Consider the following 25,125-nt stretch of genomic DNA (forward strand, 5'->3'; position numbering starts at 1 on the left):
TTACAGAGGTGTAAAGACTGAATAAGTCTTTGCCATTCAATAGAAAACAATAGTCATGTATTATTTATAGCTAGATATAATATCAAGATGGCACTAGAGAAGCAATTTTTGGCATGTAGTGGTGGAGGGCACGGAGCCAGTCTAAAGCTGATGCTTTTGTTTTCTTCTCCTTTTTGTTTTTATTATCATCATGCCAAAGACTATCCAGTTGGAATCACAATTATTCAGGAAACCAATCTACTGTATATGATATACATACGAAAATAAAACAAGCATCCTGAAGGTACTGGATTACAAGGTTTTGTACAAGTTATAAATTCTTGAAATAAGTACTGCTCTAAATTGTTTTTATTTGCTAGAAGATTGGTTTTGGGTAAGGAGCAACATCTAACACCTTGAGAAAGTACTTAAGAATGGGAGGTAAATCCCACTGATAGTTACAATTTCAAGTGTGATAATCAGTTGTATTTTTTCCACCACAGTAAAACGTACACGTGAAGCACAAAAGAAAAGGTGATATGGATTATATTCCGCCGCTAAGAGCTTTTGACACAGTCTCAGACATCTATGACAAGTAGCTGCGTTGAAACATTCAAAGGAAAGATCTTGGCAGGAAAGGTCACCCACTGTTACTTGAATCTTGGGGGTCACAACACAGTGACTGGACGAAGTTGTTCCAGTTGGTTTTCCAATGCAATCCGTTCTTGATGAACCTCCTGAGTTGTACAAAACAAAGAGAAGAGAGGGGTCATTTCCTGGGTTCATCCCTACTTCATCAGATACTGAAAAGAAACTTATGACTGGACCCACAAGCATTTAGGTGCCACGTGACTCAAGGACAAGTGGGCTGGGAGGCATCAGATTTAAAGCTGGTGACCGGACACAGGAAGCTTCACAGTTTGCAGTCTCTCGACTCCTTTCTTAAGATGATGAAATGAAACTGATTGACCAACCCTCCCCACCCCCCACACCTAAATCTCACCCTCAGTTTTAACAGCAGCTGGCACAGAATGATGTTAAAAATTTAAAGAAATGATTGGAAGGGAGCAGAAAAGCAAAAGCAGACCCCTAATACTGAGAGGCGAGCCATCAGGACTACATCTGTAGTTGCAATCTCTTGTTTCCACTCCAGCACCATACTGGATTAGGACTGAGGGATGAGAAAGGGCACTGGTCGTCCTTCCACCGAAGTGTCATCCAGGTTCCTGCATAAATTATGGCTGAAGGTGTGACTTCTTGGCTAAAGGTGGAAAACAGGATCCACAATCTGCTATTTGGGAATTCAAACTTTGAGCCCTGAAACAGACCTACTGGCACGGAGAGATGGGAACACGTAAAGGCACTCTGAAGTAGAATCAGTCAAGGTGGGAAGGAATTCTGTATAAAGGCTCAATTCTGGGCTTCCCTGGTGGCGCAGTGGTTGAGAGTCCGCCTGCCGACGCAGGGGACACGGGTTCGTGCCCGGGTCCGGGAAGATCCCACGTGCCGCGGAGCGGCTGGGCCCGTGAGCCACGGCCGCTGAGCCTGCGCGTCCGGAGCCTGTGCTCCGCAACGGGAGAGGCCACAACAGTGAGAGGCCTGCGTACCACACAAAAAAACAAAAAAACAAAACAAAACAAAAAAACAATAAAGGCTCAATTCTGAGACGTCCCAGAAGAAACAACATGCTAATAGTAGCGTAGAACTCAACAAACATTTACTCACCCACCCTCCTACCTACCATCCAACAGTCTTTGAGTATCTATCTACTATGGGCCCGATTCTGCTCTGGGTGTGATGATACCACCAAGGAACAAGATAGATCAAACCAGTGCCCTCACAGGGCTCATACTCAAATGGCTAGAGAAAAACAAGAAAGTCAAAAGAAAAAAAAAAAAAACGAGATACTTTCAGAAGGAAATAAATAAGATGATGTAATAGAGAGTAATGTGGGGGATCTGGGAGAAAGGTGGAGAGGGTGCCCGGGAAGGCTTCTCAAAGCGGATGCTACTGAGCAGAGAGTTGAATGAAGTGAGAGGTGAGCCACATGGAGATACAGGCGAAGCATATTCAGGGAGATAAAATGGCAACCGCTAAGGCCCCAAAGGAGGGAACAAGCTTAGTGTATTTGATGAACCAAAAGGCCTGTGTGACCAGAGCAGAGGAGACAATTAAGACCTTGGCAGGAGCTAAAGTCAAAGAGTTAGGCAGGCACCTTGTGGACAGAATAAGGAGTGTGGATGGATTCAATAAGGATTCAAAGTGTACGGCAACGAGGACGTTGAATCAGGAAAGGCATTCGGCCTAACTTAGAATTCAGAATTTTCACACTGGCTACTGCGTAGACAATGGATTGTAGCAGGACAAGAGTGGAAGCAGGGAGCAGTTGGGAGGTTACTGCATGGAACCAGGTGAGAAATGAAAATGGCTTAGATCAGGTAGCAGCCATAAAGATAGAGAGAAGGAGATGGATTCTGGACATAATTTAAATCTAGAACTAATAGGAGATGTTGATGAAGGTGATATAGGAAAGAAGGAAAGGAATTTGGGATTGAGCAAGTGGGAGGCTGGTAGTGTGGTATTAATTGAGAACAAGAAGATTGGATGAGAAATGGGCATTTCAAGGAGAGGGTTGGGAATGAAGCATCTGAGATGTGTATCAGATATATTACGAGAAAAGTTGAATAAGCAGTTGTAAATACATGTCTAGAGCTTAGAAGAAAGAGAAATAGGGCTTGAGGCATAAATTTATGAGGTTGGATAGCCTTCAAAGCCATAGGATTATGTAACAACACTCAGCAAAATAATATATTGGGTTGGCCAAAAAGTTCGTTCTGTTTTTCCACAGCATCTTTCAGAAAAGCCCGAACTTTTTGGCCAACCCAATAGATGGAGGCTGCAGGTAAAGACAGAACTTAACATATGTACCAAACTCATTCCCTACTGCAACTCTACTAAAACAATTTTTTTAACTGGGGGTGTGTGCATGGTCATAGACACACAAGGACAGGGAAGACAAAAGGGAAGAGGTGATAACAATAAAATTGGTAAACTGGAAGGCAAACTGATGAATGCTGAATGAATTAGCAAATCCAGGAAAAATAAATGCGGGGATTCTCCTAGGTGCTGAATACGTCTCTTCCAGTTACGCATCATGGAACTGGAGAAAATAACCACAGGGTGGATTCGGGGATAAACTGAACCCACTGTGACAAGGACCTGAGCTACAACTCCACTGACCACCTGACCTCCATAAGCTCCTACTCTTAACTGGTGGATCATAGTGATGTTTTGGGTCTCCTGGAATAAGTATCAGTTCAGAGCCTGTGTCCAGTAATCCCCCCTAAATCTGATGAGTCCCTTTTCCCCAGTGCACAGTCACACACTTTGGGAAGGGCTGGGAGAAAGATTAACAATATAAACTTTTGGCTGCAGAGTACGGTCCTTCCTAAAGGTGACTCAGAGGCCCCTTTATGCAAGGGTTCTGTATCTGTAAACTGACTTAGCCTGGGAACTGACTAAGAAGCCATGACTAGAGCTCTGCTTGATGATTCTTCAGACTTCTGTCCACTAGACCTAGAACTTTTTCACTTCTACAGATCAAGTAAAGAAAAGTGAACTGCAAGCTAAGCATGGGGATAAAACAAGAACCAATCCGATTTCACATAGAAGAATCCCTGAAAACTCAAATTGGCAGCACCAGATACCTATGAAAGTGGGAGTGAAAGAGGGGAGGACGACTGGCTTAAATAAGTTTTGCTTGAAAGTCTGCTTCAGAAGTAATTAGATCCCCGAATCCTTCCTGCCACTATGGTAGAACACTGAAGGTTTACTTCTTTGAAAGGTAAAACAGATGGCCTCTGGATTAGCAATAGAGAGATACAATTAAGGACTAGAAATTGGACTGGAAATAGGGGGGTTAAATGAATGCCCTGAATGCTGAGAACCAGATCCCTCTCCTCCACTGAACCAGGTCTTCCCTCCATGCAGGAGAGCACAAGAGTCTCCTCCCTGAGGACTCCAACCAGACCAAGAGGAAACAGCAAATGACACTGTCTTTGGGGGTTCCCCAACTCTATAGCTCAGCCAAACTGGGGGAGAATGAAGCTCAAAGTTGACAAGCCCCACAACAGGCTATGAACTTGCAATATGCATTCTCATCCTCCTCCTAAATATAAGCAGAGAAGGACCATCAGCTATTGAAGGAAAGTATCTAATTAGAAGTGTATACAACAACAAAAAAAGCAAGTATTGAGGAAGAAGAAAAACTACCATTAAGAGAAGATATTACAACACTGAAACAAGAATAGGATGCCATTGAAAAGAATCAGAGAACAACAACAAAAATGAACTCTTGGTTATTAAACACAGGAGATGTACAGTTTAAAAAATAAGTATGTCTCCACATACAGACAAAAGAAAGAAGAGAAAAGAAAGAAACTAGAAAAGAAAAATTAGAAAACCAAACTAAGAAGTCCAGTGTCTGAAAACTTCCAGGAAGGGAGAACAGAGAAAATGGGGGAAGGGAGGTCAATAAAATTCAAGAAAACTCCCAGAACTGAGGAATATGGGCTTCCCAATTAAAAGGTCCTACCAAATATAGAGACCAATGGATAATAGTGACCTACGCCAAAGCAAAGGTAGGGGCAGGGGGAGGCAAAAGCAAACTGCAAAACAGAAACGAGGTCACATACAAAGATCCATAAAACAGAACGAAGTGCGACATTTTACAAATTTTTTTATTATCATATGGTAAAACTGACTTCTTTTCTTTTATTGTACAGTTCTACAAATGTTAACACATATAGATTTGTGACACCACCACCACAAAGAGGGTTCAATACAGTTCCAACAACCAAAAAGCTCCCTGGAACTACTCACTGATATACAAACCTTCACCTCATGCATAACCCTTGACAACCAGTGGTCTGTTTTCCAGCACTACAGTTTTGCCTTTTCAAAAATGTCAAATAAAAGGAATCATGCAGTACATAACCCTTTGACGCTGGCTTGTCTCACGTAGCATAACAACTTTCAGTTTCATTCAAATTGCTACGTGTATCATTCCTTTTGCCTGATGAGTACTATTTCATCATACTCCATTTATCCATTCATCCTTTGAAGGACATTTGAGTTTTTTTCACGTTTCCACTATCATATAAAACTGCTATGAACATTTGTGTACAGGTTTTTGAGTGAACATAAATTTTTCATTTCACTAAGGTAGATACCCAGGAGTGGAACTGCTGGGTCACAAGGTTAAATGTATATATAACTTCATAAGAAAATGCCCAACAGTTACTCAGAGTGGGGTATCATTTGGCGTTCTCACCACCAATTCACGAGGGTTCCAGTTGCCAGCACTTGATGCTGTCACGATTTTCTGTTTTAGCAATTCTATCACTGTGTATACTGGTCTGTGATCATGGTTTCAATTTGCATTTGCCTAATGGCTAACAATGCTGAATATCTTCTCACATGTTTACTTGCCGTCCTTATATCCTCTTTGGTGAAGTGTCTGTTCACGTCCTTTGCCCATTTTTAAATTGAGTTGGTTGAGCTTTGAGAGTTCTTATTACTGAGTTCTTTATATAACCTGGACACTAGTCCTTTGTCAAATACGTGGGCTGCAAATATTTTCTCCTAGTCTGTAGCTTGTCTCTTAATTCTCTTGACAGTGTTTTTGGCAGAGTAAAAGTTTTAATTTTGATAAAGCCCAATTTATTGATTTTTTTTGTTATAGATTGTGCTTTTGGCATCATTTCTAACCCCAGGTCACAATAACTTTTTCCTACGTTTTCTTCTACAGGTTTTATACCTTTATGTTCTATATTTGCATCTATGATCCATTTCAAGTTAATCTTTGTATCAGGAGTGAGGTCTTCGATCAAGGTTCATTTTTTTACAGATGGATGACCAACTGCTACAAAACAATTTCTTGAAAAGACCATCCTTTCCTCAATGAATTGATTTTGTACCTTTGTCAAAGATCGAACGCCTATATTCATGTGGTCTACTTCAGGACTCCCAATCCCTCTCCACTGATCTATCATCAATCCCACACTGTCTTGATTACTGGAGCTTGATACTAAAAGTGATTCCTCTACCTTCGTTCTTCTTTTGCAAATTTGTTTTAGCTATTCTAGTTCCTTGGCCCTTATATATAAATTACAGGATAGGCTGGTCTATATCTACAAAATATCCTGTTGGGATTTTGATGATTGGTTGCAATGAATCTCTAGATCACTTTGGAGGAAAAAAGTATCACTACTATGTTGAGTCTTTCAATCCACAAACAGCATATGTCTCTCCCTTTATTTAGGTCTTCTTGGATTTCTTTTAGCACCATTTTGTAGTTTTCAGTATACAGATCCTGTGTTTTACGATGAATTTATACTTAAGTATTTCATTTGGGGGAGGGGCGAGCTATTATGAATGGTACTGTTTTTCAAATTTCTGTGATCAGTTGTTCATTGTTTGTATATAGGAATATAATTGCTTTCTGTATGACCTTATATTCTGTGACCTTCATAAACTCAATTAGAAAATGAAATTTTAAGAAACAGTTCAATTTGCAATAGTGTCACCAAAAACAAGGGAACAAATTTAACAAAAGACACATAATACTTACACACTCAGAACCACTGAGAGGAGTGTTTTCTAAAATCTAAACAATTAGAGAGAGAATCTTGAAAAATTTATACGACCTGATTTCAAGACTTACAGAAATCAAGACCGTGTAGTACCAATATAAAGATCAACAAATAGGGGCCAGACTGAAGCTGGAATGGGCCCAGTGTGAGGCATCAGGTGAATAAATTTTCTTTTAAGGCCGAAAAGCGAATTAACCTTACGCAAGATAACCATGAATTACAGCAGCCACAGCAAGAACTTCTAACCCAGATAAGCTTTTCCATTTACAAGGTGCCCTAGAAAAAAAAGGGTTCTCGGCCAAGCACTCACTAAAAAAAGAAGAGGGCAAACTATTTTTCCACCTCTTCACGAGCTTCTGGTGCCCAGGATAAGACCAGGTGGGACATCCCACTCGCTCCAGAGCCGGCAGAATCCTGGGGAAAACTGGCAGAAGAAAGCAAAGGCTGTGTGGCTGACAGGGGCTTGGTGCTCCAGCCAGGTGTCAGGCCTGTGCCTCTGAGGTGGGAGAGACGAGTTCAGGACATTGGTCCACCAGAGACCTCCTGGCTCCATGTAGTATCAAACAGCAAAAGCTCTCCCAGAGATCTCCATCTCAATGCTAAGACCCAGATCCACTCAACGACCAGCAAGCTATGGTGTTGGACACCCTATGCCAAACAACTAGCAAGACAGGAACACAACCCCACCCATTAGCAGAGAGGCTGCCTAAATTCATAGAGGTCACAGACGCCCCAAAACACACCAATGATGTGGTCCTGCCCACCAGAAAGACAAGATGCAGCCTCAGCCACCAGAACACAGGCACTAGTCGTCTCCACCAGGAAGCCTACACACCCCACTGAACCAACCTTAGCCACACGGGGCAGATACCAAAAACACCAGGAACTACAAACCTACAGCCTGCGAAAAGGAGACCCCAAATACAGTAAGTTAATCAAAATGAGAAGACAGAAAAACACACAGCAGATGAAGGAGCAAGGTAAAAACCCACCAGAGCAAACGAATGAAGAGGAAATAGGCAGTGTACCTGAAAAAGAACTCAGAGTAATGATAGTAAAGATGATCCAAAATCTTGGAAATAGAATGGAGAAAATACAAGAAACGTTTAACAAGGACCTAGAAGAACTTAAGAGCAAACAAACAATGATGAACAACACAATAAATGAAATTAAAAATTCTCTAGAAGGAATCAATAGCAGAATAACTGAGGCAGAAGGACAGATAAATGACCTGGAAGATAAAAGAGTGGAAATAACTACTGCAGAGCAGGACAAAGAAAAAAGAATGAAAAGAATTGAGGATAGTCTCAGAGACCTCTGGGACAACATGAAACTCACCAACATTCGAATTACAGGGGTCCTAGAAGAAGAAGAGAAAAAGAAAGGGACTGAGAAAATATTTGAAGAGATTATAATTGAAATCTTCCCTAAGATGGGAAAGGAAATAGTCAATCAAGTCCAGGAAGCACAGAGAGTTCCATACAGGATAAACCCAAGGAGAAACACGCCAAGACACATATTAATCAAACTATCAAAAATTAAATACACAGAAAGAATATTAAAAGCAGCAAGGGAAAAACAACAAATAACATACAAGGGAATCCCCATAAGGTTAACAGCTGATCTTTCAGCAGAAACTCTGCAAGCCAGAAGCGACTGGCAGGACATATTTAAAGTGATGAAAGGGAAAAACCTACAACCAAGATTATTCTACCCAGCAAGGTTCTCATTCAGATTCCATGGAGAAATTAAAACCTTTACAGAAAAGCAAAAGCTAAGAGAATTCAGCACCACCAAACCAGTTTTACAACAAATGCTAAAGGAACTTCTCTAGCCAGGAAACACAAGAGAAGGAAAAGACCTACAATAACTAACCAAAAACAATTAAGAAAATCGTAATAGGAACACACATACCAAGAATTACCTTAAATGTAAATGGATTAAATGCTCCAACCAAAAGACATAGACTGGCTGAATGGATACAAAAACAAGACCGGTATATATGCTGTCTACAAGAGACCCACTTCAGACCTAGGGACACATACAGACTGAAAGTGAGGGGATGGAAAAAGATATTCCATGCAAATAGAAATAAAAAGAAAGCTGGAGTAGCAATACTCATATCAGAAAAAACAGACTTTAAAATAAAGACTATTACAAGAGACAAAGAAGGACATTACATAATGACCAAGGGATCAATCCAAGAAGAAGATATAACAATTGTAAATACTTATGTACCCAACATAGGAGTACCTCAATATATAAGGCAAATGCTAACAGCCATAAAAGGGGAAATCAACAGTAACACAATCATAGTAGGGGACTTTAACACCCCACTTTCACCAATGGACAGATCATCCAAAATGAAAATAAACACAGCAACACAAGCTTTAAATGATACATTAAACGAGATGGAGTTAATTGATATTTATAGGACATTCCATCCAAAAACAACAGAATACACTTTCTTCTCAAGTGCTCATGGAACATTCTCCAGGATAGATCATATCTTGGGTCACAAATCAAGCCTTGGTAAATTTAAGAAAACTGAAATCCTATCAAGTATCTTTTCTGACCACAACGCTATGAGACTAGATATCAATTACAGGAAAAAATCTGTAAAAAAATACAAACACATGGAGGCTAAAAAATACACTGCTAAATAACCAAGAGATCACTGAAGAAAGCAAAGAGGAAATCAAAAAATACCTAGAGACCAATGACGATGAAAACACGATGATCCAAAACCTATGGGATGCAGCAAAAGCAGTTCTAAGAGGGAAGTTTATAGCAATAAAATCCTACCTCAAGAAACAACAAACATCTCAAATAAACAATCTAACTTTACACCTAAAAGAACTAGAAAAAGAAGAGCAAACAAAACCCAAAGTTAGTAGAAGGAAAGAAATCATAAAGATCAGAGCAGAAATAAATGAATCAGAAACAAAGAAAACAATAGCAAAGCTCAAAAAAAGTAAAAGCTGGTTCTTTGAGAAGATAAACAAAACTGATAAACCATTAGCCACACTCATCAAGAAAAAGAGGGAGAGGACTCAAATCAATAAAATTAGAAATGAAAAAGGAGAAGTTACAACAAACACCACAGAAATACAAAGCATCCTACGAGACTACTGCAAGCAACTCTATGCCAATAAAATGGTCAACCTGGAAAAACTGGACAAATTCTTAGAAAAGCACAACCTTCGGAGACTAAACCAGGAAGAAATAGAAAATATAAACAGAGCAATCACAAGCACTGAAGTTGAAACTGTGAGTAAAAATCTTCCAGCAAACAAAAGCCCAGGACCAGATGGCTTCACAGGTGAATTCTATCAAACATCTAGAGAAGTGCTAAAACCTATCCTTCTCAAACTCTTCCAAAGTATAGCAGAGGGAGGAACACTCTCCAACTCACTCTACGAGGCCAGCATCACCCTGATAACAAAACAAGACAAAGATGTCACAATGAAAGAAAACTACAGGCCAATATCACTGATGAACATAGATGCAAAAATCCTCAACAAAATACAAGCAAACAGAATCCAACAGCACATTAAAAGGATCATACACCATGATCAAGTGGGGTTTATCCCAGGAATGCAAGGATTCTTCAATATACACAAATCAATCAATGTGATACCCCATATTAACAAACTGAAGGATCAAAACCATATGATAATCTGAAGAGATGCCGGAAAAACTTCTGACAAAATTCAACACCCATTTATGATAAAAACCCTCCAGAAAGTAGGCATAGAGGGAACTTACCTCAACATAATAAAGGCCATATATGACAAACCCACAGCCAACATCGTTCTCAATGGTGAAAAACTGAAACCATTTCCTCTAAGATCAGGAACAAGACAAGGTTGCCCACTGTCACCGCTATTATTCAACGTAGTTTTGGAAGTTTTAGCTACAGCAATCAGAGAAGGAAAAGAAAAGGAATCCAAATCGGAACAGAAGAAGTAAAACTGTCACTGTTTGCAGATGGCATGACACTTATACATAAATTATCCTAAAGATGCTACTAGAAAACTACTAGAGCTAATCAATGAATCTGTTAAAGTCACAGGATACAAAATTAATACACAGAAATCTCTTGCATTCCTATACACTAATGATGAAAAATCTGAAAGAGAAATTAAGGAAACACTCCCCTTTACCAGTGCAACAAAAAGAATAAAATACCTAGGAATAAACCTACCTAAGGAGACAAAAGACCTGTATGCAGAAAACTACAAGACACTGATGAAAAGACATTAAAGATGATACAAACAGATGGAGAGATATACCATGTTCTCGGATTGGAAGAATCAACATTGTGAAAATGACTCTACTACCCAAATCAATCTACAGATTCAATGCAGTCCCTATCAAACTACCACTGGCATTTTTCACAGACCTAGAACAAAAAATTTCACAATTTGTATGGAAACACAAAAGACCCCGAATAGCCAAAGCAGTCTTGAGAAAGAAAAACGGAGCTGGAGGAATCAGGCTCCCAGACTTCAGACTATACTACAAAGCTACAGTAATCAAGACAGTATGGTACTGGCACAAAAACAGAAATATAGATCAATGGAACAGGATAGAAATCCCAGAGGTAAACCCATGCACATATGGTCACCTTATCTTTGATAAAGGAAGTAAGAATATACAATGGAGAAAAGACAGCCTCTTCAATAAGTGGTGCTGGGAAAACTGAACAGCTACACGTAGAAGAATGAAATTAGAACACTTCCTAACACCACACACAAAAATAAACTCAAAATGGATTAAAGACCTAAATGTAAGGCCAGAAACTATCAAACTCTTTGAGGAAAACATAGGCAGAACACTCTATGACATAAATCACAGCAAGGTCCTTTTTGACCCACCTCCTAGAGAAATGGAAATAAAAACAGAAATAAACAAATGGGACCTAATGAAACTTCAAAGCTTTTATACAGCAAAAGAAACTATAAACAAGACGAAAAGACAACCCTCAGAATGGGAGAAAATATTTGCAAATGAAGCAACTGACAAAGGATTAATCTCCAAAATTTACAAGCAGCTCATGCAGCTCAACATCAAAAAAGCAAACACTCCAATCCAAAAATGGGCAGAAGACCTAAATAGGCATTCCTCCAAAGAAGATATACAGATTGCCAACAAACACATGAAAGGATGCTCAACATCACTAATCATTAGAGAAACGCAAATCAAAACTACAATGAGGGGCTTCCCTGGTGGCACAGTGGTTGAGGGTCCGCCTGCCGATGCAGGGGACACGGGTTCGTGCCCCGGTCCGGGAAGATCCCACATGCCGCGGAGCGGCTGGGCCCGTGAGCCATGGCCGCTGAGCCTGCGCGTCCGGGGCCTGTTGCTCCTCAACAGGAGAGGCCACAGCAGTGAGAGGCCCGTGTACCGCAAAAACAAACAAACAAACAAAAATAAACTACAATGAGGTATCACCTCACACCAGTTAGAACGGCCATCATCAAAAAATCTAGAAACAACAAATGCTGGAGAGGGTGTGGAGAAAAGGGAACCCTCTCGCACTGTTGGTGGGAATGTAAATTGATACAACCACTATGGAGAACAGTATGGAGGTTCCTTATTAAACTAAAAATAGAACTACCATATGACCCAGCAATTCCACTACTGGGCATATACCCTGAGAAAACCATAATTCAAAAAGAGTCACGTACCACAATGTTCATTGCAATTCTATTTACAGTAGTCAGGACATGGAAGCAACCTAAGTGTCCATCGACAGATGAATGGATAAAGAAGATGTGGCACATGTATACAATGGAATAGTACTCAGCCATAAAAAGAAATGAAACTGAGTTATTTGTAGTGAGGTGGATGGACCTAGAGACTGTCATGCAGAGTGACGTAAGTCAGAAAGAGAAAAATAAATACCATATGCTAACACATATATATAAAATCTAAAAAAAAAAAATGGTTCTGAAGAACCTAGAGGCAGGACAGGAATAAAGACTCAGACTTAGAGAATGGACTTGAGGATGCGGGGAGGGGGAAGGGTGAGCTGGGATGAAGTGAGAGAGTGGCATGGACTTACATATACTACCAAATGTAAAACAGATAGCTAGTGGGAAGCAGCCGCATAGCACAGGGAGATCAGCTCGGTGTTTTGTGACCACCTAGAGGGGTGGGATAGGGAGGGTGGGAGGGAGGTGCAAGAGGGAGGGGATATGGGGATATATATATATATATGTATAGCTGATTCACTGTGTTATAAAGCAGAAACTGACACACCATTGTAAAGCAATTATACTCCAATAAAGATGTTAAAAAAAAGATCAACAAATAGGTTAATAGAGTGGAATAAGAACCCATAAATAAATCACACTTATACAGTCATTAGATTTTTGACAAAGGCACCAGAGTAATCCAAGGAGGAAAAGAAACTCTGTTCTTCAAATGGTTCTAGATTAATGATACTGGTATGGAAAAAAATGAACTTTGACCCTAATCTCACAGCATACAAAAAACTTAATTCAAAATGTATCATAGATATTGGTGCAGCCACTATGGAAAACACTATGGAGATTCATTTAAAAAATTAAAAAGAGGGCTTCCCTGGTGGCGCAGTGGTTGAGAGTCCGCCTGCCGATGCAGGGGACACGGGTTCGTGGCCCATTCCGGGAAGATCCCACATGCCGCGGAGCGGCTGGGCCCGTGAGCCATGGCCGCTGAGCCTGTGCGTCCGGAGCCTGTGCTCCGCAACGGGAGAGGCCACAACAGTGAGAGGCCCGTGTACCGCAAAAAAAAAAAAAAAAAAAAAAAAAAAAAAAAAAAAAATTAAAAATAGAACTACCAGGTGTGATGCCAGCGGCACGGCTGGGTAAGACATCCTTCGTCCATATCCCCCTGCCAATAACAATTTGGCCTCTATTCACAGACAAAGTGCCTTTTTGGGAGCTTTGGGATCCAGCACCATACACCAAGGGACCCAGGAGGAGTCTCGTCCAGCCATGCATTGGGTAATAGGCACACAGACCTCAGTTCTGGCTCTGGACCCAGCAGGGGACCATGAAGCAGCTCTAGCCCCTCTCGGCCACAGTCCAAGAGACCCTGGAAAACACTGTTTTAGACAATCACCCACAGATGAAACAGCCTTTGTGGAAGTTCAAGTTTCAAGCAGAGAAGTTCCAGCACAATGCTAGAGAAAAATAATACAAGTCTAGATGCACTGCGGGGGGTAAGAAGAACTGTTTGACTACTCACATCACCTTCTCACAAAGCAGCACAGCTTAGGACTAAAAAAGATCTTGGCCTATGATTTCTCTCATGGGGGAAGGAAGAGCACATACGTGAGCACCCAGTTTCCCTGGCTGTGTGGGACACTGTCAAAGAGGCTCATTCCTGTCTCGCCCCATCCAGAGCACTGAATTGTGAACTGCATGACTGGGGGGTGGGGAGGGGGGGAAGAGGCTGGAGAGTGGCAAACAGGACTCTCAAAAGAGGATTAAAGGAACGTGGATCTTACTTAATGTGTCCAGGGACTCCATCAAGAAGCCCACCCATAAGCCCCTGGGGATCCTCCAACTGGCCATGGGGCACTCTCAGCACTCCATGGGACTTACACACACCACCAACTTGTGGCAAGCTTCCTGTTCACATTCCTGATGACAGCAGCATGACTGACTGAGCACATACAGAAAGCTTTGCTGGCCCAAATGTGTGGACCATGAGAGACCACAAATTTGAGCTGTAGTGCCATCTTTGGGAAACAAAAGGGAGGCTGTTAGCAGTTGGCCTGGTGTTGTGCAGGATCAGAATAAGGCATACAAGCTTAAGAATTCTGCCACAAGAAGGAACAAGAAATGTTGAGCAAGTGTACCCATAGAAGATCTGAGAAATTCTCAGAATCTCTAATAGGGCTGATAGAAAGTATTTCTCTCCTGAAGGCAGTTAGTAAAGACTGGAGGATGTGACTGCTACTTCAAATGTGAAGACAGCAACACAAAACTTCAAGGAAACATGACGCCACCAAAGAATTACAACAATTTCCCAGTAACCAATCCCAAAGACATGGAGATCTATGATTTTCCCAATAAAGAATTTTAAATGGCTATTTTAAGGAAACTCAATGTGCTGCAAGAAAACACAGAAAGAGAAGTCAATTAATTCAGGAAAACTACACTACACGAATAAAATGAGAAGTTTAACAAAGAGATAGAAATCATAAAAAAGAACTACACGGGAATTCTGGAGCTGAAGAATGCAATGAATGCAATTAAAAATATAATACAGAACATCAACATCTGAATGGATCAAGCAGAATGAAAGAATCTGAGATAGAAGACAGGGATTTTGAAACTATCCAGTCAGAGAAGAACAAAGAAAAAAGAATTTAAAAGAATGAAGAAAGGTACGTGATCTATGGGATGTCATCAAAAGAAACAGTTTGTGAATTATGAGAGTTCCTGAAGTTGACGAGAGAGAGAAGAGGGCAGAAAGCTTATTTGAAGAAATAATGGCTGAGAACTTCCCAAATCTCGGGAGACATATGGATATCCAAGTTCATGAAGCTCACAGATCATTAAACAAACTCAACTTAAGAGTTCCTCTTGGGCTTCCCTGGTGGCACAGTGGCTAAGAATCCGCCTGCCAATGCAGGGGACACGGGTTCGAGCCCTGGTTCGGGAAGATCCCACATGCTGCGGAGCAGCTAAGCCCGTGCGCCACAACTACTGAGCCTGTGCTCTAGAGCCCATGCCCCACAACAAGAGAAGCCACCGCAATGAGAAGCCCGTGGGTACTGCAATGAAGAGTAGCCTCTGCTCGCCGAAACTAGAGAAAGCCTGCGCGCAGCAACGAAGACCCAATGCAGCCAAAAATAAATAAATAAAATAATAAATTTATTTTTTAAAAAAGAGTTCCTCTTTAAGACTCATTATAATAAATTTGTCAAAAATCAAAGACAAAGAGAAAAATCTTAAAAGCAGTAAGAGAAAAGAAGCTTGTAACTTAAAAGGGACCTCTCATAAGGCTATCAGTGGATTTCTCAGCAGGCACCCTTTGAGAGAGTGGGATGATAATCCAAAGTGCTAAAAGAAAAAGAAAAAAACTGCCAATCAAGAATATGCTATTCAGCCAAGTTATCCTTAAGAAATGAAGGAGAGAGAAAGACTTTCCCAGGCAAACAGAAGCTGAGGGAGTTCATCACCACTAGACCTGCCTTACAAGAAATGTAGAAAGGAGTTCTTCAAGCTAAATGAAAGGACACTAATTAGTAACATGAAAACATACAATATACTGGGGTAAAGTTAAGTATATAGTCAAATTCAGAATACTCTAATACTGAATATGGTAGTGTGTTAACCACTTAAATCTAGTATAAAGGTTAAAGGAAAAGAATATTAAAAATAACTGTAGCTACAATAAATTGTTAATGAATACAAAATATGAAAAGAAGTAAATGATGACATCAAAAACAAAAAGGGGGAAGTAAAAGGGTAGAGTTTTTATACACAGTCCAAGTTAAGTTGTTATCAGCATATAATACACTGTTATATCTACAAGATATTTTATGTAAGCCTCATGATAACAACAAAGCAAATACAAAAACCTAGAGTAGATTCACAAAAGATAAAGAGAAGACAATCAAAGCATACCTTTATGGAAAATCATCAATTCACAAAGGCAGGCAGTAAGAGAGGAAGAAAAGAACAAGAGAACTACAAAATAGCCAGAAAATAGTAACATGGTATTCGTAAATCCTTATGTATCAATATTCACTTTAAATGTAAGTGAATTAAATTCTCCAGTCCAAAGGCATAGAGCAGCTGGATGGATTTAAAAAACAAGACTGAACTATATGCTGCCTACAGGAGACTCACTTCAGTTTTACAGTCACACATAAGAAAGAATGAAGGGATGAAAAAGATATTCCATGCAAGTAGATACCAAAAGAGAACAGGGTAGCTATTCTTTTACCAGACAAAATAGACTTTTGGCCAAAAACTATAACAAGAGACAAAGAATGTCATTATGTAATGTTAAAGGGATTAATTCATAAAGAAAATATAACAATTGTAAATATACATGCAGGCAACATCAGAGCACCTAAATATATTAAGCAAATACTAAAAGGTCTGAAGGAAGAAATAGACAACAATACAATAATAGTAGGGGACTTCAATACCTTACTTTCAACAGTGGGTATATCATCCAGACAGAAAATCAACAAGGAAGTGTTGGACTTGAACTATACTTTATACCAAATGGAGCTAACAGACATATACAGAACATTCCAGCCAACAGAAGCGGAATACATATTCTTCTCAAGCGCACATGAAATACTCTTGAGGATATATCATATGATAGGTTACAAGATAAGTCTTAGCAGACTTAAGAATATCAAAATCATACCAAGTACCTTTAGCAACTGCAAAGTTATTAAACTAGAAATCAGTAACAGGAAGAAAACTAGAAAATTCAGAAATATGTGGAAATTAAACAAAACACTCCTGAACAACCAATGAGTCAAAGAAGAAGTCAAAAGGGGAATCAAAGAAATATCTTGAAACAAATAAAAACGGAAAGACAACATTCTAAAACAAATGGCCAACAGCTACATGAAAATGTGCTCAACATCACTAATCATCAGGGAAATGCAAGTCAAAACCACAATGAGATATCACCTCACACTTGTTAGAATAGCTATCACCAAAAAGATAAGAGATACGTGTTGGCAAGGATGTGGAGAAAAGGGAATGCTTGTGCAATGTTGGTCGGAATGTAAATTGATCCAGCAACTACAGAAAATAGTATGGACGTTTCTCAAAATTAAAAAAAAAGAACCATCATATAATCTACCAATCCCACTTCTGGGTATCCAAAGGAAATGAAATCAGGACCTCAAAGGGATATGTGCACTCCCATGTTCACTGCAGCATTATGCATTGATACAATAGCTAAGATATGGAAACAACTTAAATTTCCATCTACAGACGAATGGATGAAGAAGATGTGGTACATACATACAATAGGGTAGTATTCAGCTGTAAGAAAGAAGGAAATTCTGCCATTTGTGACATGGATGGACCTTGTGGGCACTATGCTAAGTGAAATAAGTCACACAGAGAAAGGCAAATACCATGTGATATCACTTATATATGCAATCTAAAAAAGGCCAAATTCATAGAAACAGAGTAGAATGGTGGTTGCCAGAGACTGAGGGGAGGGTCGTGCAGGAAATGGGGAGATGTTGGGCAAGGGTACATACTTCCAATCATAAGATGAATAAGTTCTGGGGATCTAATGTATAGCATGGTGACTATAGTTAACAATACTGTATTACATACTTAAAAATTGCTAAGAAAGTAAATCTTAAATGTTCTCACCACATAAAAGAAATGATAATTATGTGAGTGATAAAACAGAATGAAATTTTGCCATTTGCAGCAACATGGATGGACTTGGGGCATTATGCTAAGTGAAATAAGTCAGACAGAGAAAGACAAATACTGTATTATCTCACTTATATGTGGAATCTAAAAAAAAGTCAACAAACTTGTGAATATAACAAAAAGGAAGCAGACTCACAGATATAAAGAACAAACTAATGGTTACCAGTGGGGAGAGAAAAGGGGAAAGGGGCATTATAGGGGTAGGAGATTAAGAGGTACAAATTAATAGGTATAAAATAAGCTACAAGGATATACTGTACAACACAGGGAATATAGTCAATATTTTATAATGACTATAAATGGAGTATAACCTTTAAAAATCATGAATCACTATATTGTACACCTATAACTTACATAACATTGTACAGCAACTATAGCAACAATACTTCAATAAAAATAAATACTAATAATGAGGGTGAGAGGAATTTTTAGAGGTGATGGGCAGTTTTATGGCATAAACTGTGACAGACTCATGGATGTATAATTATCTCCAAACTCATCATGTTGCATACATTAAATATGTACAGCTTTACTGAGGTATGTACAATCTTATCTCAATAAAGTAGTTTAAAAAAAAACAAATGTTATCATAGATCTAAATGTAAAAGTTATAACAATAAAGACTTTAGAAGAAAACATAAGAGAATATCTTCATAATTCAGATGTAGGCAAAGTTTCCCTATATAGGAAGAAAGTTAATAAACCATAAGAGGAAAAAATGATAAATCAGACTTTATCAAAATTAAAAAGTTCTGTTCATGAAAAGATTCAGTTAAAAAAATTAATAGGCAAAACAAAGACTAGAAGAAAACATTCATAAAATATATACCTTGACAAAGGACTGGTAACCAAGATATATAAAAAGCATCTACCTACAACTCCAAAAAAACGGCTGAAAATGATTTTTAAATGGCCAAATATTTGGAAAAGACACTTCATAAAATAAAATATATGAAAAGTAAATAATCACATAGAAAAGTGCTAAGGAGATGCAAAATAAAAACTATCTCACCACAGGACTTGCTAAAAATTAAAACAATAACACCAAGTGTTGGCGAGGATGAGGAACAACCAGAATTCTCACACAGTAGTGGTGGGAGTACTAAACGCTACAACCACTTTGGGAAAAGCTCTAGCAGTTTCTATTAAAACTAATTACACACAATCACCATATTACCTACTAATCCTAATCCTAGAAATTTACCCAAGAGAAATGAGAACATATTCCCACACAAAGACTTATCCAAGAATGTAGTTTTATTCAAAATAGCAAAAACTAGAACCATCTCAGGTGTCCACTAATAGGAAAACTGATAACCAAATTGCAGCATATTCACTCAATAGAATACCACTCAGCAATAAAAAGGAACAGATTACTGAGACATACAACAATGAAAATGAATCTCAAAAACATAATACTAAGTGAAAGAAGCTTTCCATAAAAGTACATGTCAGAGGACACCATTTACATAAAGTTACAGAATAGGCAACAGTATGGCCTAAGAAGTTTAGAATAGTGGTTACCTCTATGTGAGTGGGGCAGAAATTAACTGGGAAGGAGCATGAGGGAGCTTTCCGGGGAGATGGTAATGTGCTATATCTTTGATAGGGGGTTGAGATCCATAAGTAGATGCATTTGTTTAAAAGTCAGCAAGTGTACACTTAAGATTTGTACACTCATTGTATGTAAAATTTACAACATGAGAAAAACTTGTAAAAATATTGAACTCTAGTTAATGATATGCATGTTAAAATATTTAGGGGACGCATACAGATGTCTGCAATTTACTTGAAAACATGTTAAAAATAAGATGGACTGAAGGACAGATAAGAGGGATAGAAAAACGTGATAAAACAAGTATAACGAGATGTGAATGGTAGAACTGAAGTGGTGGCTATGAAAATATTCACTGTATGATTCTTTCAACTTTCTTGTATGCTTGAAAATGTTCATAATAAAATATTAGGGGGAGCTCCCTGGTGGTCTAGTGGTTAGGATTCCGGGCTTTGACTGTCATGGCCTGGGTTCAATCCCTGATCTGGGAACTGAGACCCCACAAGCCACATGGCGCAGCCAAAAAAAAAAAAAAAATTAGGGCGAAGCAGGGTAGTAACGAAAGAGAAAATAAAAAAGGAAGGGACGGCAGAGATTGCTAAAGAGGAATCACCAGTGAAGTAGAAGGACAACAAGGAAAGTATGATATCCCAAAAACCAGTTAGAAAGGACATTTAGAGGAAAGAATGGTCAACGGTCAATGGCAGAGATTTTTCTGAAAATCCAAATAATGTTAAAACAGGCCCACTGAATTTGGCTGTAAGAGGGGTGTAAGCGGAGGAGAATGAAAGCCACAACGAAGTGGAGGGAGAGAAAACTGCTGGTGAGGAATGAGAAACAATAAATGAAAACAACTCTTAAGAAACTTGGCTGTGAAAAGGAGACCAGAGAGACGGGGCAGCAGCTGAAGGAGGATGTGGCGTCACTACACTGGACAACACCAGAGCATGTTTATGTGTGGGTGGCAATAATCCAGCATAGAATCGGGGTGTCGTGGGTGCTCCGAAAATATATGTTTAACTCCCAACCCCCCGTACCTATAAATGTGACCTTCTATGGAAATAGGGTCTTTGTGGATATAATCTAGTTAGAAATGAGACTGGGCTAGATTAGGGTGAGCCCTAACCCAATGACTGGTATCCTTATAAAAAGAGGGCACAATAAAAAGAGGAATTCCGACACAGACACAGAGACACAGAGAAAACGCCATGTGGCAGCAGAGGCAGAAACTGGAGTGATGCATCTACCAGCCAAGGACTGCCAGCCACCACCAGAAACCGGAAGAAGAAAGGAAGAATTCCCCCCCTAGAGCCTTCAGAGATAGCATAGCTCTGCTGACACCGTGATTCAGACTTCTAGCCTCCAGAGCTGGGAGAGAATAAGTTGCTACTATCTTAAGCCACCAAGTTTGTAGCGCTTTGTTAGGACAGCCCTGGGAAACTAATACAGGGGAGATTAATGGTGAAGAGAAACAGGCGATGAGGATGGGGTAATGTCCTTGAGAAGCTGACATGGAACCATTTCCAAGACACCAGGGCAGGAGTTAGCCTTCGAGAGGATCAGGGCCACCCTCTTCCATTGAAATAAGTATAGCATCATTCATGGAGGATCTAAACAAATGAGGGGTTTACCCAGAAGGCTTGGACAATAAAGAATGCTTCAAAGAGCCTTTGTAATAGCTTCTCTGTCTTTTTAACTAGCACACAATATGCAGCCTGCATATTAAAGGTACGAGTCTTCCTCTAAGCATACAAGAACCAACCTATGAAACTTAAATACAGCAACTCTGCCTTCCAAAAGGAGTTTGAGAACGAAGAGCAAGTCTTACCAACAGGAATGGAACCAGATGCTCAACCAATGTTTGTCAAAACAAAATACAACAGACAGACACAAAGCCTGGTAATCCAAATTGAGGAAGCTCCTTACCTTGAGCTGCTGCTGGAGTTCACTGTTCAACCGGGCCAGCACTGCATTTGCCTCTTTATTTTTGCGGATAGCAGTTTGAATAGCCTTCTTCTGTTTGGAAGACTGTCTACAAAAAAGTACAAAAAGTTCACTGAAATAGAACTTAGAGGTCTGGATCCTTGTGGGTCAGAACTCTCCGATTCACAGTAAGTGCTAAACTAACAAGGGGCTAATGTCACAGGGCTCCAAAAATAAAATCAGATATTCACACAGGCAGGCAGGCAGGCACACACCAAAGGAAACAAATTTGTTGGGATGAATTATTTGCACCTGAAATAATGTCCATTTTATAACTTGAAGAAAAGCTGTGAATTGGGCCTTTTCAAACACTCTTCGTTCCATTTATCCAAAGACATTTTAATAACTATTTCTTCCTGACAAACGACATTAACTGAAATGCCCTTTTTGTGCAATTATTAATGGTGTTTAAAAGAACTGCAAGTGGCCCCGCGGACAAGTGTGAAGGAAAAGAATAGAAGAATATTCCCTTTAGCAAAAAATCCTACATTAACTTAGCCAGCCTACATACCTCTCTTTTATTTCTTTATTATTTGGCATGAATGCCTGAGTGTGTATGTGTGTGAGTGCGTGTGCGCATGTGCATACACCAACATACATTCTGTGGCACTTGAGAAAAACACAAAAATGTTTTAATACTAGTCTTCCCAAATTAAGTCAAGAGTAAATTCACAGAACAGGTATAACTAAGGGGACCACACATCCCACCCAGCCCATTACCGTCTCTGCTTACACTGCCTGTCTGGCCCTAATTTTTCTTAGCACCCTCTTTCCCCCTCAAAACTGTCAATGTGGTTGTAGAACCTATATCCTTATATCCCACAGCAAGAAATACTGAATCCTCAGAGCAAAAGGGCAATCTAAGTTCCCCTAGAAAAACAAACGTATTTGTAATCACTGGGAGAAGGGTTCCAGGCCAGAGCGACTGAACTAGAATGCATTGTGACCACTAGAGAGATCTGGTGACTGTTCACTGCGAATACACACTATGCTAGCCGCTCTGCTCACCTGTAGAAGGCATGCTCCCTCCCCAACAAGTTGAAAGATTAATATTTTTTAACCCATAAATAGGCAGGGAAGAGGCTTCAAAATCTATTTTTTACAAGATATAGATTGCATTTCTGGTTTCAGGATAAGACGGAGTAGACACACTTCTCTCTATTCCTTCCACTAAATACAGTTAAAACCCTGGACATAATATACAGAATAATATAAGATGACTCTGCAAAGTGAAGTGAAGTGGAGTGAAGAAGGCAAACCAGCTAGGGAACTCAGTACCCAGGGAAAGAATAGCCATGAATTCCCTGGGTTTTCTTTTTTCACTTCATGCATCCCATCAATGCCAATGAGAGCAGATAATATAAAGCCTCCCCACAATTCTGCTCTCTCTAGCCAAAGGACTTGGAAAGGGGCAACCTAACAAGACAGAAGATTAGACACAATATCCCTCCTGAATACAGATGTAAAATCTTTAATAAAATATTAGCAAATAGAATTCAGCAATATAAAAAAATTATATATCATGACCAAGAGGAGTTGATTCCAGAGATACAAGACTGATTCAATATTCAAAAAACAATCAATATAATTCACCATCTTAACAGGTGAAAGAAAAAATCAAATGATCATATCAACTAATGTAGAAAAAGCACCTGATAAAACGCAACACCAATTTATAATAAAAACTCTCAGAAAGCTATTAATAGAGGTGAACTTCCTCAACTTGATAAAGAACCTCTACCAAAAAAACTATAGCTAACATCATACTTAATGAAAAACTGAATGGTTCCCCCTAAGCTTAGGAACAAGGCAAAAATTTCTACTCTCATCACTATTTTCAACATAGTGCTGGAAGTCCTAGCCAGCCCAATTATACAAGAAAAGGAAACAAAAGGTACAAATATTGAAAAGAAAGAAACAAAACTGTCCCTATCTGCAGATGACACGACGGTCCATGTAGAAAATTTCAAGGAATCTATAAAAAACTCCTAGAACTAACAAGTGATTTCAGTAAGGACAGAAGTGAATTTGCAAGCTAGATTAATCTACAAAAATCAATAGTATTTTGATATACTAACAATGAACACCTGAAAATCAAAAATACAACTTCATTTATAAAGACTCAAGCTGATTTTCTTAGATATATCACAACATATATGTAATTTACATGCTGAGAACTATACAACACTGATGAAAAAAATAAAATAGGATCTACATAAATAGAGAAATGTTCACGGATTGGAAAACTCAACATAGTAAAAGATGTCAACTCTCCCCAGATTTCCTATAGAAATCCCAGTAGGATTTTTGTAGCTCAAGACAAAATTATTCTAAAATCAAATGGAAAGTCAAAGGAATCAGAATAGCTAAACAATTTTGAAAAATAATTATAAGTGGGAAAAACAGAAGACATATAGCTATAGTTATCAAGTGGTGAAGTAATGAAGATACTAATCTTCACTACTATCTTGTGTGGTATTGGCAGAGGGAAAGACACATAGATCAATGGAACGGAATAAAGAACCCAGAAATAGACTCACACTAGTACAACCAACTTATTTTTGACAGACGTGCAAAAGCAAGTCAATGGAGAAAGAACAGCCTTTTCAACAAAAGTGCTGAAGCAATTCAATATCCATAGGCCAAAAAATGAACCTTGACCCAAATCTCACCCCTTATATAAAAATTAACACAAAATGGATCACCAACTGAAATGTAAAGTGTAAAATTATAAAACTTTTAGAAGAACACGTAAGAGAAAAAATCTTCAGGACCTAGAGCTTAGTGAAGAGATTTTAGAGGTGACAAGAAAAGCACAATCCATAAAAGGAAAAGAAATAAGTAAGTTGGACTTCCTTAAAATTTTTAAACTTTTGCTCTGCAAGACTCTTTTAAGAGGATGAAAAAACAAGCCACAGACTGAGAGAAAACATTGCAAACCACATTGATTTGTATTTAGAATATATAAAGAACTCTCAAAACTCAACATTAAAAAACAATTCAGTTAGAAAATGGGCAAAGGAGATGAAGAGACATGTCACCAAACAGGACACATGATGGCAAATACACACATGAAAAGATGTTCTAGCCATTAGGGAAATGCAAATTAATACCACAGTGGGATACCACTACACACATATTAGAACAGCTAAATTTAAAAAACAGTGACAAAAAAAAAACAACCAAACAGTGACAATACCAAATGCTGGTGAGGATGTGGAGACACTGAACCTCATACAGTGCTGGCTGGTGGGAAGATAAAATGGTACAGCCATTTTGGAAAACAACTTGGCAGCTTCTTTAAAAACTAAATATACACTTAGCACACAACCCAACAATCACACTCTTGGACATTTAGCCCAGAGAAATGAAAACTTACGTATACACAAGAACCCGTACACAGATGCTCACAGCAGCTTTATCTGTAATACTCGACAACTAGACACAAACAAAATGTCTCTCAAAAGGTGAATGGCTAAACAAACTGTGGTACACCCATAGAATAGAATACTGCTTAGCAGTATTG

General features: G+C 39.1%; 1 protein-coding gene across 4 annotated transcripts in view; it reads right to left on the bottom strand.

Moving 5' to 3' along the window:
- Positions 1 to 340: 340 nt before the first annotated feature.
- REPS2 (RALBP1 associated Eps domain containing 2) overlaps positions 341 to 25,125 on the bottom strand; it is a 247,104-nt gene continuing 222,319 nt past the window's right edge. For all 4 annotated transcript variants that reach the window (XM_060137540.1, XM_060137537.1, XM_060137538.1 and 1 more), the window contains 2 exons: positions 21,543 to 21,648; positions 341 to 716 (listed from right to left, as the gene is read on the bottom strand). In XM_060137540.1, the coding sequence (XP_059993523.1) occupies positions 648 to 716; positions 21,543 to 21,648 (175 nt within the window). In that variant the 3' untranslated portion in view covers positions 341 to 647. The remainder of the gene's footprint in view (positions 717 to 21,542; positions 21,649 to 25,125) is intronic.

Source organism: Lagenorhynchus albirostris, chromosome X (assembly GCF_949774975.1).
Source record: "Lagenorhynchus albirostris chromosome X, mLagAlb1.1, whole genome shotgun sequence".
NCBI classification, from domain to species: domain Eukaryota; kingdom Metazoa; phylum Chordata; class Mammalia; order Artiodactyla; family Delphinidae; genus Lagenorhynchus; species Lagenorhynchus albirostris.